At 37.2% G+C, this 15,606-nt stretch overlaps 1 protein-coding gene across 1 annotated transcript in view; it reads right to left on the reverse strand.

Annotated features, from left to right (window-relative positions):
* LOC106077967 (ATP-dependent translocase ABCB1-like) overlaps positions 1-8,227 on the reverse strand; it is a 42,263-nt gene extending 34,036 nt beyond the window's left edge. Inside the window, exons 1-4 of the mRNA XM_056010635.1 lie at positions 7,987-8,227; positions 3,867-3,951; positions 3,251-3,372; positions 1,904-2,127 (exon numbers count right to left, since the gene is read on the reverse strand). Of these exons, the coding sequence (XP_055866610.1) occupies positions 1,904-2,127; positions 3,251-3,372; positions 3,867-3,903 (383 nt within the window). The 5' untranslated portion in view covers positions 3,904-3,951; positions 7,987-8,227. The remainder of the gene's footprint in view (positions 1-1,903; positions 2,128-3,250; positions 3,373-3,866; positions 3,952-7,986) is intronic.
* Between the last annotated feature and the right edge of the window lie 7,379 nt (positions 8,228-15,606).

Below are 15,606 nucleotides of genomic sequence, written 5' to 3' on the forward strand. Positions count from 1 at the left end.
TCGGTGACTTCAAGGCACCGGATGATGTCCTTTGATTCTATAGAGTCTATTGGCAAAACACGTTTTAAATCCCAGGACGGTTAATATTACTGTGACGGAGTTTCGTGATAGCTCCTTAGCCTTTCTTATAATCGAAAAACAATTTTTATGTCATAATTTAGAAATGTGTAGTATGCTAGCACTAGCAGTCTAATAAATTATCTTCAGAAATCAGCGGTTCCTTTTTAGAATATTTTGTTGTTATGTTGATGAATAATAGTATCAATTTTGTTTACCGATCTGAAAGTGTTCGATGCCTGGCAGGTTCGGGAGGGGGGCCTATGCGCATTGTCACGAGTGTCCCAAATTTGAACCATATTCAATGGCATTCCTGCACCAGTCCGTAGAAAATTCTTCATTGTTTTAGAAAACGAAAAAAAAAACAACGTACATGTTAAATCATAATATGACTCTACAAAGACACTCTCAAGAGCTCCTTCAAGGAATGCGATATCGACATTCACGGCTGGGAAGCACTAGCTCTCGATCGTTCCTTATGGCATGAAGCTGTGAGTCTCAGAGTCTCAAGAATTGAAGCAAGAAGAGTGGCCAGGGTAAAAGAGCGCCGAACCAACAAAAGTTGAGAGTAGAAAGGGGTTTTAAACTCAAAACACCATTAGGATGCGCTCATAGAATTTGAGTGTGTAATTTGCTTTTTTTTTATATTAAAAAGGTATTTTTTAACTTCAAACGCCGCTGAATGGGGGGGGGGGGGGGTTAAACTCAAAAGCCCCTTCGGCTACGCTCATAGCATTTTGAGTGCGTAATTTGTTTTTTTTTTATATTGAATCGGTATTTTTTAGCATCTAACCCCGCTGATGGGGGGGGGGTACTCAAAACCACTTTGGTTACGCTCATAGCATTTTGAGTGCGTAATTTGTTTTTTTGTTTTTTTTTAATATTGAAGAGGTATTTTTTAGCTTCAAAACCCGCTGATGGGTGGGGGGGGGGGTACTCTAAACCCCTTTGGTTACGCTCATAGCATTTTGAGTGCGTAATTAATTTTTTTTATATTGAAGAGGTATTTTTTAGCTTCAAAACCCGCTGTAAAAAAGGGGGGGGGGTACTCAATACCCTTTTGGTTACGCTCATAGAAATTTTAGTGTGTGATTTTTTTTTTTTTATATTAAAGAGATATGTTTTAGCTTTAAACCTCGCTAGATGGGTGTTTAAACTCAAAACGCCCTTTGACTACGCTCATATACTTTTGAGTGTGTAATTTGCTTTTTTATAATCGAAGAGGTTGTTTTAAACACAAAGCCATTTTTGGTTACGCTCGTAGAATCTGGTGACTGATATATGGTAGAGAGGGGTTTTATCGTAAATTTCGAAGGGGGGTTTAAAATCAAAATCTTCCTTAGCCATGCTCTTGAAATTTGGGGATTATCGCTTGCATTATTTTTGTTTTGTTTTATAGAAGAGAGGAATTTGACTGCAAAACCCTCTGGAAGGGGTTTTAAACTCAAACCCCCCTTGGCTGCGCTTGGGCAAGTGATGGTTTAGTATTAAAATGTATCCTTAAATAAACAAAATCAAAGAATTAAATCAGTCAGTAAACTCCGACCCTCCTCCTGCGGAGAGAGAAGGGATTTCATTTTGGGTGGTAAGGGGGTGGTTGAACCCCATCCGCCTTTGCTATGCCCATGGTCTCCAAATATACATACATCGGCTCTTTAGAGCCAGACTTTACAGATCACTCCACAATTTCTTTCCATCGTTATTCTATATTTATTACTTTCTCGTGCCTATAATTTACAAGTATTTAGCAATATTTTGTTAACATGTAACAACAGAATAGATAACTAGATAACAATTTATTTCAAGTTCTTACAGATTTTCTATAAAAAGCTTTACATATACTTACAACAACAAGGAGCTATTTTGCAACACTTGCGCTTGTGTCAAATTGACAGTGCTCATATAGTCTTCCAGCTTCTCCATAAGTTTGATAATACTACCAGAACTCACAAACAAGTCAACCATAGATCCGAAGATGATAATCATGCCGGGGAGAGCAACGCCTGCAGCGGCAGCACAAAATGTACCCACCAACATCATCAGTCTATCTATGTTATCCGAGAACCTAAACTGAAGAAACATAGCACAACATAATTGATATGATTTACTTGATTAACTACAGACCGCCCCCCGCCTGTTGGAGTATGGGGCGTCATCATCAATAATCCCCTGTACTGGGCCATCATTTCCATCTTATTCCAAAGTACTACCAAACTTTAAAGTGTCTGCATCTAGCTCAAGTGGCCAGGTGATTCCTTCTCTTTCTCTTGCCTTGTTTCCCTTCATTGCCTGGCTTGTTTTTTTTTGTTGTTTTTTTTATATTAAAGAGATATGTTTTAGCTTTAAACCCCGCTAGATGGGTGTTTAAACTCAAAACGCCCTTTGACTACGCTCATATAATTTTGACGATTGACGCTTTTTGACGATTTTTTCAACGTGTGCCCCATACAGCCCCATCTTTCTGATTTCTTATACACGAGTTTGTCTGGTTCTTTGCAAACGGCCGTAGTAGCTGTTGATGTCTGACCAAATGTGAAGAATTCTAAGTTCTTTTCCAATGGCAGTTTTAGTTGTTCTCCATGTTTCGTCTTCATGGTGGGGAATGGCCTTAACATTAGAGTCAAATAGATGAATCTTTGTTGCCAATGAAATGGCTCTGCCGTCTTGATTTTTTTCTACATACATATGAGGTCTGCGGACACCCCCTCCTCCAATAAGAGTAAGACCAAGTTAAGCCAAACAGTCTGCACTGCAGTACTGCAGTACTGCAGTAAATCCGGTCCTGGATGTGGGCAAATAATGTCAACCGATTGATTCTTTTAACTGGGCAGCGTTGATACCAATGACAGTGAGTGTAGATCTAAGAGGTGGATCTGAAAGTAACTTAAAACAATGAGTAAACAAAGAAAAAAATAGCGCCATTGACAGAATCTCGATCTTGGACAACAGGGCCCTGAATACAGACACAGAGAGAAATATGATACCCAGCGTCAAGGATCAGTGCATATATAAATGTATCTATAAGAGGTACCCCTCGGTTAAAAGGCACGGCAAGAATTCAGCGAACATTTCGGGTGATGGGAGGGGAGGAAAAAATTATTATTTTTTTAAATCAACTACAAAGCATTTAATTCCAGGAATATGACAGAGGCTTTTCACCAGAATAAAAACAGTAAAAATGTTTGAAACTTACCAATTCAAATACTCCAACCATCGGAGTCTTTTCTTTTTTAGCTTTCTTCCCATCGTTTGTGATTTTGTTTTCTGAGTTTGTCTTTTCTTTTAGCACACCGTTGCCGTTTTGTTCAGCTAATCCTTTATGTGACGATATAAAAATAATATTGTCTCAATTTAATAATGTTACAGACGTGTTAATTTCTAACACTAAGTGTATTGACACTTTGTTGACAGTGCTGATACATTAGTCCTACTTTTTACAAATCGTATATCATCTCTGATTGTCAGGTAAAAGGTTTGTACACATTATTTCTCCCACACCCAATCTCTGAAAGAGATATTCGGAGAGCTCTCACGAATGCCAGGGACACAAATTTGAGACCCACAGAAAAACCCTTGCAGAAGACAGGCGCAGAAAACCTAAAAAAAAAAATTATTAAACGGCTTTATCTGCATGTATGTGGAAAAATATGCAGGTCGCTACTGGGTTTGTGTAGTCATGTGAAACACTGCATTTATCCTTAATCTTGGTATAGAATAAATTGTCCAAAAAAAGTAATAGATGTACATGAAAGATAAATAGGCCTATAATTTTATTAGTTTTTTATTGGAAAAAAATTAAACAGACATACCTGGTTCTTTTACTTTATATCCTTTAAGTTCCGCCATTTTCCGTTAAACCATAAGATTATCTTGTTTTATATTTTACAGAGGTTTCTGAAAAAAAAAAAAGAACTTAAATTCTTTATTAATAACCATGAGGCAATATCTCAACTGTGTTCATATGAAATTGATTCGATTTCCACGTGTGCCTTGGTCCACATACAAGCGGACACCTTTTTTAAATGCACAACCTTCATCGTCACGCATAACGGTCTGTGGTGTCGGTGTCAATATCGTCACGGGTGAAAGTTCCACTTTTTCAACTCTGGACCAATAGTTAATAGAATCGTGCTATTTATAGAGCAATAGGAAATGAGCTCAACCAGGTATAGTAATAAAAAAAAAAAGCCGATCACAATAATCGTTACTCATAAATCGTTGCACATGATAAGGACACTACTAGGGCCACCATATAGATAAAATTGTGTTGGGTGGGGGGGGGGGATATATGTGGTCATGACAGTGCAATGTGACCTAAGACTTTGGTTCTCTGTAGAAATCTGCCAGACGGTTTACAAATCAATGCCTATAAAAGGAAATTGAAAATAACTGCATGTTTGGTCAAAGATGAGTCATTTTGCTTTCTTCGTCCAAATAAGGCCGGACTTAAGCCCCTGCAATCTATGCGGTCGCAGTGGGCCTCACACTTTCAGAGGCTCCGCGCTAATTCAAGGTGTAAATAATTAAATTAAACCATTATAACTTATATATAATAAGAGGTTTTCCGAGACCTCATGATTTTCCAGGGCCTCCTGTAAATCTCCTGTCATTGCAAAATACATCAAAAGGTCCTGGAATCTCCTGAAATTATATAATCTTCTGAAAGCTCATAAAAATCTCATGAAAAATAGACAACATTGTCATTTTGGGGTTCCAATCCTAAGAGCGATTTAAAAAAAAGACATTGTCAGCTTTCAGTTAATAAAAATTTATTGCAAAGACGAATATATTTTCTAATACCAATTCTTAATTTTGATGTTATGTTTATCTCTATCCAGACTAGGCCCGCGCAATCCGTTTCACTTAGAACCACGCAATTTTTAGGGCCGGCCCTGCGTTCACATATATTTTTTTTTCGACAGTTAGACATATTCAATTTTTCTTTTTTTATCCTCCTGTCATATGGTAATAAGCAACAATAATTTTAATCTATTTTCAGTTAGATTCTTTGATCATATTCTGAAATTTTTTATTTAAAGAGTCTCCGACTGATGGCATGAAAAATACGTGGCGACGAAAAATTAATAGATTTTCTAAATAATATATCTTTCGGTGCGTCACGATTTCAGTCATTAAAAGTAGAGAAAAAAATAACCCTTTTTAGACCTTGCGATCTATAGAATAGATGATGTAACGGTCATCTGTTTCTGTGGCTCAAGGGTAAGAGTGTACCATGCGGCCAACAATATTGCGTTAATTTCCGCAACTAATGGCAGGTACCCATTAGAGCTGAGTGGACTCAGTGTGACATAAAATTCTCGAAATTAAAAATGTCGGTCTCCACCGAGATTCAAACCTGGGATTCTCGGTTCGAAGGCTAAGCGCTTTAGCAATGTATTGCTACTAGCCTGCGCTGAGTATTTTAAAAGTGATAGTTGGTTTGTGCGGGTCCAAACGACTCTTAACACTAAATGCAGTCCACAGTAGCACATAAATCTGAGACATTAACCAAAGATAGCCGTAGCTTTTAATTCAGAGTTCCCATTCCCTATACTGGCTGCCGGCCAAGGCTATAGAGCCCTCTCTGAGACGGACTGCCGACCAAGGCAATAAAGCCCTCTCTGAGACTGACTACCGACCAAGGCTATAAAGCCCTCTTTGAGACTGAGTGATGATTAAGGCTAAAGAGGCCAGTCTGTGACTGGTTTCTGAAACATATTTTACAAACATTTATTCGTTTTTTTTTAGCAATAATTTTTAGGTAAAGTTCTACGACTGTCTGTATGGAAAACATTAAGAAACTGGCAAAAATATAGTGAACAAATCTTTGCAACGTAAGCGGTTGGAAAGCGATCCCAAAGTGGTCAAGGAAAACTCGTTAGGGACACCCTCAAAGCCTCCCTGAGAATCTTCAGCATGAACCCCTGCCACCTGGAAGACGGAAGCATGTAAAAGAGCTTCATGACGCCGTGCTGTGAAAACTGGTGCAAAAAATCTATGATGACAGGAAAGCATCCTTGGTTTAAGAAAATCGCTATAGAAAAAAATCAAGTCAACTCTCACAAGCTCTAGCTGGAAAAGTTTTCCAAGAAAGCAGTTGATTGTTTCGGGACCCGAAAGGTCTCAAAGGCCATATGAAAACGCACATAACTTCAATGCAATTTCCTCGCCACCCTGGATGAAACAAAAGTGGTCATCACTAAAAAGGAACTAGAGAATATGCAATAAAAAATAAAGTGTCTCAAAAACATATGCTGCGCCTTTAACAATATTTCAGTTTTGATGGTTCATTTATATTTCAACGTATCCCAAAAAAATACGAAAAAAAAAGGGCATTTGTGTAATTTGTCATAACAAATTGAAATTATTTTATTGAATTTTTACAATACTGAGGGGGGGGGGGGGGAAGGAATAGGTCTTCATATTCTTCCTTAGTGGGCGCGGTGGTTGAGTGGTTAAACGCTAGACTTCCGAACCTGGTGTCCTGGGTTCCAATCTCCTTGAAGACTGGAATTTAAATTTCGGGATACTTAGGATGCCCCTAAGTCTACCCAACTTTAATAGGTTACTGTCTTTAGATAGGGAAATTAAAGGCGGCTGGTCATTGTGTAGGCCACATCACACCCTGCTTGTTTATAGAAATAAATCACATTAACATTATCTTCCTCCATAGATCTCAAGCTCTGAAAGCGGAACTTTACATATTCTTCCGATTGTTATTTGCAAAAACATTTTCTTCAAGACAAACTACTTTTTACCTTCAACTTGTCATAGGAAAATGTAAATAAATAGCTCAAAATTTAATCATTTACTACAATGTCAATATAATTATATTTTTTTACAACGATGTATTATGTCTTTTGTACCAAAACGAGCAGTTGAATGTCACGTTTAAAGGGTTATAAAACCTATTAAGTGTGAAAACTGTGTAAAAGTATTTGGAACTATATAGCTGTACATGAAAGTAAAGTAAACTATTAATCATAACGCAGTGCTAATAAAAGAACAAAGACTGAACTTTCTTTCATTGCCCAGAGAAAATCCTAATAGATAGGCACACATGTAAGTTCCTCCTTTTAGGTCAAAGAAGTGCACATTCTCATTTTCAAGGTACTTAAAGAAGACCGTAAAAAAAAAACAATTACATTAGGGCACTTTGTTTTTAGATGCATCGGATGTTCCTTTAGAATTGAAAAGAATTATATATTAGCCCAATATATATTAGCCCAATATATATTAGCCCAATATATATTAGCCCAATATATATTAGCCCAATATATATTAGCCCAATATATATTAGCCCAATATATATTAGCCCAATATATATTAGCCCAATATATATTAGCCCAATATATATTAGCCCAATATATATTAGCCCAATATATATTAGCCCAATATATATTAGCCCAATATATATTAGCCCAATATATATTAGCCCAATATATATTAGCCCAATATATATTAGCCCAATATATATTTGCCCAAACCTCCCGCATTGGATGGCGGTGGAAAAGTTCGAAACCGGGACCTTCGAGACGCTAGTCCAGAACGGTGTAGTAATGTAGCTAGTTACTTTGAATAACGTTTAAATATAAATAAACAAACACATGAAAAAAAAAACATATGTGTGTGTGTGTGTGTCGCGTGCACACACACGTTAGCACGCGTGTACAAAAATACACGCACGTAACCACACATACAGCACATACAAATGCAATAAGCTGTATTAATTATGGTCTGCCTAGATATTTTAAAAGGATGCATGCTATCTTTCATGATAACCTGTTTATTTTGGTCAATGTCCTATTGTAACAGGGAGTATAAATACATCTATAAGATATCACAACTACCCGTCGCTAAATGTGGACATCGTTCAATGAATTTTAAAGACATTCGTAATATACTAACAATTTAGTAATCACAACTTACTGTCTGAGCAGTCAAATGTATCCCATCCAAGCCTAAGTCTGTTCTATGTGAAAGATCGATCAGTTGTATGGTATCACACGTATCATTGATTAAATGGTTAGGTCTTATTTCGTTATCCAGTGTGTAACTTTCAACAATACCATTGGACAACACACTGAGAACTTGTACTAACAGTTTTGTTTTTGGTTCTTCTACTTCAGCCGTTATCAGCTGTGCTCCCTCCCCCAGTCTTGTGATTACGATCTAACCCCCCACCCTGCTCGAGCAAGTAACACTCCTTTGAGCTGTAAACTGTGACGAACAAAAGAGTGAACCACATTTTATTACTCTGTCAAGTGAAGCAGACTGGACGTGGAAGCGATTACGTTCAGCAAAATATCTGTGGCTCAGTCCTAAATCTTTGCCGCTGATAAAACTGTCAGTGGAATGAGGTGGGGTCACTTTGAAATGTCTGCCCTAAATAGAGTTCTTTGGTCCGATCTTATGGTCGGTAATCCTAAGGTGAATGAATTATCTGGTGTGTACTATCTGGGTCAAAATGATTGCACAATGTTGCGTGGCTTCTTTTATTAGGTGCAATCATTTCTTTTTTCCATGACTTCATCATAATCATACCATTTGTCGTCAACGTCGAGAGAAAGAGAGATAGAGAAAGAGACAGAGTGCGCTCTGGGTCAGCCTCTTTTGTGGACCTGTGGGGCAGAGGTATCTAGGAGAAGGTTTCCGTACTGTCAACACAAATTAGCTAGAATCGAAATTCAAGCTTGAGCGCCCTCACCCCCCTTTGACATGTTTAAGCCACTTAGCCACACATTCATAAATTTCATAACTATGAATATACAGTTAACGATGTATGGGCTTATAAACAAAAAGTTTCTCTTTTGTTTTCTAAAGTTATTATTTTGTACATACACTATTTTAAACGAACACAAATGTATAATAAATATTAGTATTTGAGAATATTATTCTTTTCCAATCAAGAAATCGCTCTATGGCTCAATATAAAAGAATTTTTTTTAAAAATGCGTAATTAAGTTGCTATTTTCATCGGAGGAAAATTTATTATCAATAATTGAAAAATCAGGAGCGAGGGAAGTAGGCAGGCCCAATCACGTCTGGAAAAGGGCGGTCATCAGAGGGTGAGGATACTGAAAGTAACATGAAAGAAAGCTGCTCAGAACAGAGTTCAGTTGATTAGTGTGGTTGTGGCCCTATGCACTCCCTTGGGGTTTACAGGAATAAGTCAAGTAAGTCAATAAACGCAAAAAGAATCTGCAAATATAATCTTCTACCTTCATTAAATTGACTGCAGAATTTATTATCTTTTACAGATAGAGACATGGAGAGAGAGAGTGAGAGAGTGAGTGAGAGAGAGAGAGAGAGAGAGAAGAGTAGGAGAACGTTGAATAATGCGATCCATAGATAGATTGAAAAAGGAATGAAAAAGATGGTCGACAGATCATGTGTGGTGCCCCAACGGTTTAACAAAGGGACAGGTTAAGTTGTGATACATAGATAACTTTATAGCTAGATAGCTATATAACTAGATATTTCTCCATAGATAGATAGATAGATAGATAGATAGATAGATAGATAGATAGATAGATAGATAGATAGATAGATAGATAGATAGATAGAAAGATAGATAGATAGATAGATAGATAGATAGATAGATAGATAGATAGATAGATAGATAGATAGATAGATAGATAGATAGAGAGAGAGAGAGAGAGAATGACCAGTTTTAACAATGTTGTTTATAACAAAACAAGATGCTATAACTGCAACTATTAGCGCCTTAAATAAAATAGAACTAAAGTACATTCGGACAGATGCCAATTTTGTCTGGGCCATCTATGTAGACCAGCGGTTCTCAACCTTTTAAGCTCGGCGACCCCTTTATACAATCCCCCACTCTGCCACGACCCCCGCCAACCACACACATACAGCAAATGAAGAATAGACAAATAACAATCCATATTTTCGATGGTCTTAGGCGAACCCTGGCAAATCGTCAATCGACCCCCAAGTGGGTCGCGAGCCACAGGCTGAGAACCCCTGATGTAGACTGACTAGACGATCGCTAATTCATGAATAATTCATTATTGTGCTCCCGCCATTTCCATCAGTATGATAGTCTGAGAGCCCAATATTCATTCAGTCTTTGGTCCCATAAGTCATATTTCGTCATGAAATGCTACGATCGTGGAACGTTGTTAGCATTACTAAAGTACTTCGAATAGATGGCTGGCTAATTGTGGCTACGCTCTTTGTGGTTCGTCACGTGGTCCTCGCTCAGTGGCTGCTGTCATGTCGTTATTCTTTCGTAAACTATAGCCGATACAACAAACATAATAGAAGCCCTTTGTTTACCAATGTCCATACAACATATAGAACACTATGTATTAAGGACAAAACATAAATATTACATACATAAAGGCAGAACTAGGTTAGATATTGAAATGAGATAAGACGATGAATTAAATATAGCAAAGCAGTGGGCAGTTCACAACAGTTCATAAACCATGGACTTTTCGAAGCGACATCACTGCAAAGCAAAAAAAAAAAAAAACACCAAAAAAAAAAAAAAGTAACAGAAAAACTGCCCAAGCGTAACGTATTGATAGTAGGTTTTCGCCAGTCCTGCACTTTGCTCGAGACCCTTCGTTATAGAAGTCCTCAACGCTGACCTGCCACGTCACACCCTATGGACAATTAAGACCAATAGCTCGTTGCCACTAAATGGTAACTGACATTAGTTGGGGGAAAGTAGAGGTGGTTGGTCGTTGTGCTGGCCACACGACTCTCTCTTTAACCGTGGGTGATAGAAATATATGCCCTTTACATCCTCTGCTCAGAGATCACTAGGTCTGAAAGGATGACTTCACTAAACGAATATATAAAATACAACTACATGTAATTTGAAAAAATATTAAAAAATAAAAATATAACTCTTTATATTATTATTATTTTAGTGCTCAATCCTTTTTATGATTGTTATTACTTTCAAAGATCCTTACAAGACTATGGCTTGAATATTCCTGGTTCATTTGGTGAATTCGATTGGGGCCGCCTCTGAGTTTCGGTGACAACACAAACTCTCTTTGTAATCTTATTTTGTTTATTCATTCATGATTTGATAGAATCGATAAATAATCATGCTAAGTTTCAACTTGATCTCAAAATTGGAGATTAATGAATAATTGTGCAAAACTATTTCGATTTGGCGCGACAATGGGGAGTGGGAGAAATACAAGAGCTCTACCAGACACCCAGACTGTGTTATAGTATGATTTGTGAAAAGAGCAGTGTACTAGGAGCAGTTCAGCTTATTTTGTTTGTTTAACAACAGGTAACACAGTACCAACTAGTAATATTATCTAGTATCTACACAACTTACAGAGTCACTTAATTAACTTTTTACGGTTTTGACTATAACACTATAACATGTGAAGATGAGAGCAGATATTACGGAAAAGAAAAACTTAGCATGACATTGAATTAACATCTTTTATTATTATGTTTTTTTAATTTCAATTTTTAGATCATGCTTATCGTAAATAAATCATTTAAAATGACTCCTATAAGCAGCCATTTACACCAAACCGTACAAAAGCTATTAACAATTCAAATTTCAAACTATAGTTGTATGGCATTAGTAGTTTAAATAAATTTGGCTTTATTCAGCAGTTTCGGCTTTCCTATTTTTGGTCACACTATGCTTGTATTGTATATATAATGTCTAGTTGTGTTTTTACACTTAAAATTGATCTTTTGATCTGCTAATGTAGTCGTTCTCTTTACTTTGACATTCAGTTTCAAAGCGTTGATATTTCCCTTGTTAATCTCTGAGCCTATCATACCAGCATACTTAGTTGAATGTCTGGTTGTTGCTTGCTTAGAATCTCAAGCCATCCGTATAATTATAGGACATTCCGGTACATATATCTAAGTAATTGTTAATTTTAGGAGGCTCTTTGGTAGAGTGGTAAAGCGCTTTGATTCTGAACCAGGGTTTGCATCCTGGTGAAGATTGGGATTTCTACTTTTGGGATCTGAGTCCACTAAGCTCTAATGAGTACTTAACATTAGTTGAAAAAATTAAAAGCGATTAGTCGTTGTGCTGGCCACATGAAACCCTCGTTAACCTTAGGCGACAGAAACAAATGACCTTTACCTCATCCGTCCCATATATAAAAAGATCTGAAAGGGGAACTTTACTTTTAATCTTCAATTTTAGACAGTGAATAAGTCAAGTTTCCCGTTTCTATAGCAATTGTGGATTTACAGGGTAGGGTCACTTGTCCCACGCCAAACCCTCCTCCTTTTTTACCCGGGATTAAGACCGGCTTAAGGTGCCCCCGTCAGACCTGGCGAGTCAAAGCTTGAAGAGTTGGACAACTTCACATACATTGGCAGCATCATAACCAACGATGGGGATGCCTACCATGATGTAGCGTGCCGAATAGGAAAGGCAGGGAACAATTTCCAAAGGCTGCAGCCTATTTGGACAAGCCAAGCCATTGGGCTCGAGACAAAATACACCTTCTCAACACAATCGTCATCCCAACAGCAACATATGCATATGAGACATGGAAGTCGTCTGTCCAAATTGAGAACAGACTAAATGTGGCTCAACAAAAATAGCTGAGACGAATTTCGGGTGTCAGTTACACAGATCAGGTCTCAAACAAGGAAATCCTATGGCGAACTGGGAGTTGAACACTTAGTGTTGTGACAGAGCGTAGCGTGAGGTTTGCGGGACATGTTCTCCGACAAAATGAACCACACACACCAAAAGTTGCGATGACATGGAGGCCAATACGAGGAAACAGAGAAAACAGGGACGTCCTCTTATTACCTGGAGCCATACTTTCATTGAGGACCTCATAACAGTGGACAGTTAGTGAGAAGAGGCTTCAGACATTGCCAGTGATAGATCATTATGGAGACAGCTTGCCACCCAATGCACCGAACGACGCGGCGGACCTAAGTCTAAGTAAGTCTAAGGCTGTGTTTACCTTTTCGAATACAGAGTCCAGCAAATTAATTAATCCACAGTAAAATGTAAGAGTGTAGTCGTATCAATACATCCCTGGCCTGGAGTCTCTCTTGGCTAACCCTAAGACCTTTATATGTAATAAAGTTCTCCTATTACAGACACTTTCATCGTCTGTATTATATGTCTATACGGAATCTTCTTCGTACTGATTTTTATGTTGGAAGATTTATATGACTAGTCCAATATCTGAAATGTACTGTGCTGTAGATTCTTTGCCAGGCAGCTCTCCCTGTAGCGATTTGGGACCAGTGTCTTGTTCAATTTCGGTGGAGACTGTTAATTTCAAGGACATGATCGGAGTTGTCTGGCGTCACTTTTCAAATTTCACTTTTCCCAATTTTTAGCTTCTAGATCATGTGTTGCCTCAATTTGTTGTGTCCAATTCTGGGGTGAAAAATAGAAATCCAAATCTTTAGAACTGCCTATTATAAAATGGTTACTTTTTAGTTGTTTCTTCTTTTTTTATTTATAATAAAATTATACAAATGAATCCAATCAAATTTTCTCTATTTACCTTTAACTTGTTCAACAAATCACAATATATATATATATATATTTATTTATTTATATATTGTACATTTTACTTTCAATAGTTTCTTACGTAAAGATAGCCGTATAGACTTACTGCATTTATTAGAGTCAGTTTTGCCTTCCTTTGACCAATGAAATAATTATATCAATAGAATGTTTCAATACATTGGTGTGTATGTCTTTTTCTATGTGTTCGTTTTTTGTGTGTTTGTTAGCGTATGTATAACTGAAAGAGAATATTATTTTTTGTTTTTCTCAATCTCAAAGAAATTTTGTTCCGTAGGAGTTACATTTTTTTCTTTTGACTAAATCACTCATCCAGTAGACACGGTTCATTGATTCAAAAACAATCTTTTTCATTTTAAGCTTTGAAAACAGCAGTACGAAGAAAGGCAGTTTTCCTAGCGGATGAATCCCACAATTTAATGCACCATTTATAAGTACACCTACGTTTTTGTAGTCACCTTGTTTACTTTAATCCAGGCATGTCAAACTCGTTAAGGTTAATGGGCCGCATAAAAAAACTTACTATGGCTGAGGGGCCGCAGCCAAAAATCAGTTGCAAAACAGCTTACTAATTTTATGTAAATTAGAAACAATACAATAGAATACAATAGTTAATGGCATACCTGTCCCTTAGGTAAATTTGTAGTACTATTTGGTAATTAAAAATTACTATGATTGCGCATTTTTTCTTTGTCCTGATGCTTGACATCTTTCTGGGATACAAGTTTATTAATATCGGGTGGAAGTTTGTTTGCCACTGACACTAACATCACTGACGACAAATTTTGATCAGATAATCTCGAACGTTGAGGTGATTTGTAGCTTTCATTCTAGAAAAGAACTGCTCACAGAGATCAGTGCTTGCAAAAATAGCTAGAATTCGGGCAGCAAATTTCCGCAATTCAATGTAACGTTTAGGTAAATAACTAAATTTTGGTGCAGCCACTTCTAACTGCTATTCTATCAGCTCTAGTTGCACCTTACCAGCAGCTTTTTCAGAAGCAAATGAAAATGGAGATAAAAACAACGAAAATTCTTGCTCGTATGAAACGAAGTCATGAAAACGGCCAGTGGAAGCATCTACTAACGATTTCAGGTGTAAGATATAGTTACCAAATGTTGTAGCCATATTTAATCTATTTAGTTCCTGACACATTGAGAAGTGAACAAGATTTACTCTTCATATTTGGTTTATCCACTGTCGTAATTTTGCTTGAAAGCACTTTACATCATCACACGCAGTTGTGACAATTTAGTCTTTACTTTGAAGTTTCAAATTCAAGTCTAGTAGGTGACCAGTGGCAGTGAGATCAATTGCAAATCCACAAATCCTGAACCCATTCGTCAGTATGGAAATGTTCAACAGGTTCACCTTTCATGTTCAGAAACAATACAATTTCTTCACGCAGTACAACAAATTTCTTCAATTCTTTATGACAGGAGAGCCAGCACATTTCGTGTCCAGAGTCATTCAGAAACATTGAAAATTGGCGATGCTTTAAGCCACTGGCACGAATAAAATTGATAATGACTGAAACCAGTCTTATGACATGTTGGAATTGTAATTGCTTTGTGTGTTATCTTTCTTGTTGAATGATGCACTGAAAATTAGCAAATTAAATGTTAGCATTTAGTCTCTCTTATTTTTGTAAGTAGCTTTGCATCAAAACCATTTCATAATGGTTAGTGCGCCTTTCGTTGTTAGACTAGCTAGCTTTACCGAAGGTAAACTGTACTGCAATATCACTTCCTGTTATTTCTCAAAATCATCCTCGCTTGTTGTGGCGTTATTCATAGAACAATTAGCTCCTCATGTATTTCAAAATTCCTGTCACAGGTCCTTATGAGTAAAGCCAACTGTGCTACACCAGTTACATCAGTTGACTCATCGAGAGCCACTGAAAATAATTCAAAATCTATTTTGTTCTTTAATTGTTCACGCCAGCTGATTGACATGTCATTTATTCTATCTGCCACAGTGTTCCTAGCTAACGCTATTACTTTGAATGATTTCACCTTTT

This window comes from Biomphalaria glabrata, chromosome 14 (genome assembly GCF_947242115.1).
Source record: "Biomphalaria glabrata chromosome 14, xgBioGlab47.1, whole genome shotgun sequence".
Taxonomy (NCBI): domain Eukaryota; kingdom Metazoa; phylum Mollusca; class Gastropoda; family Planorbidae; genus Biomphalaria; species Biomphalaria glabrata.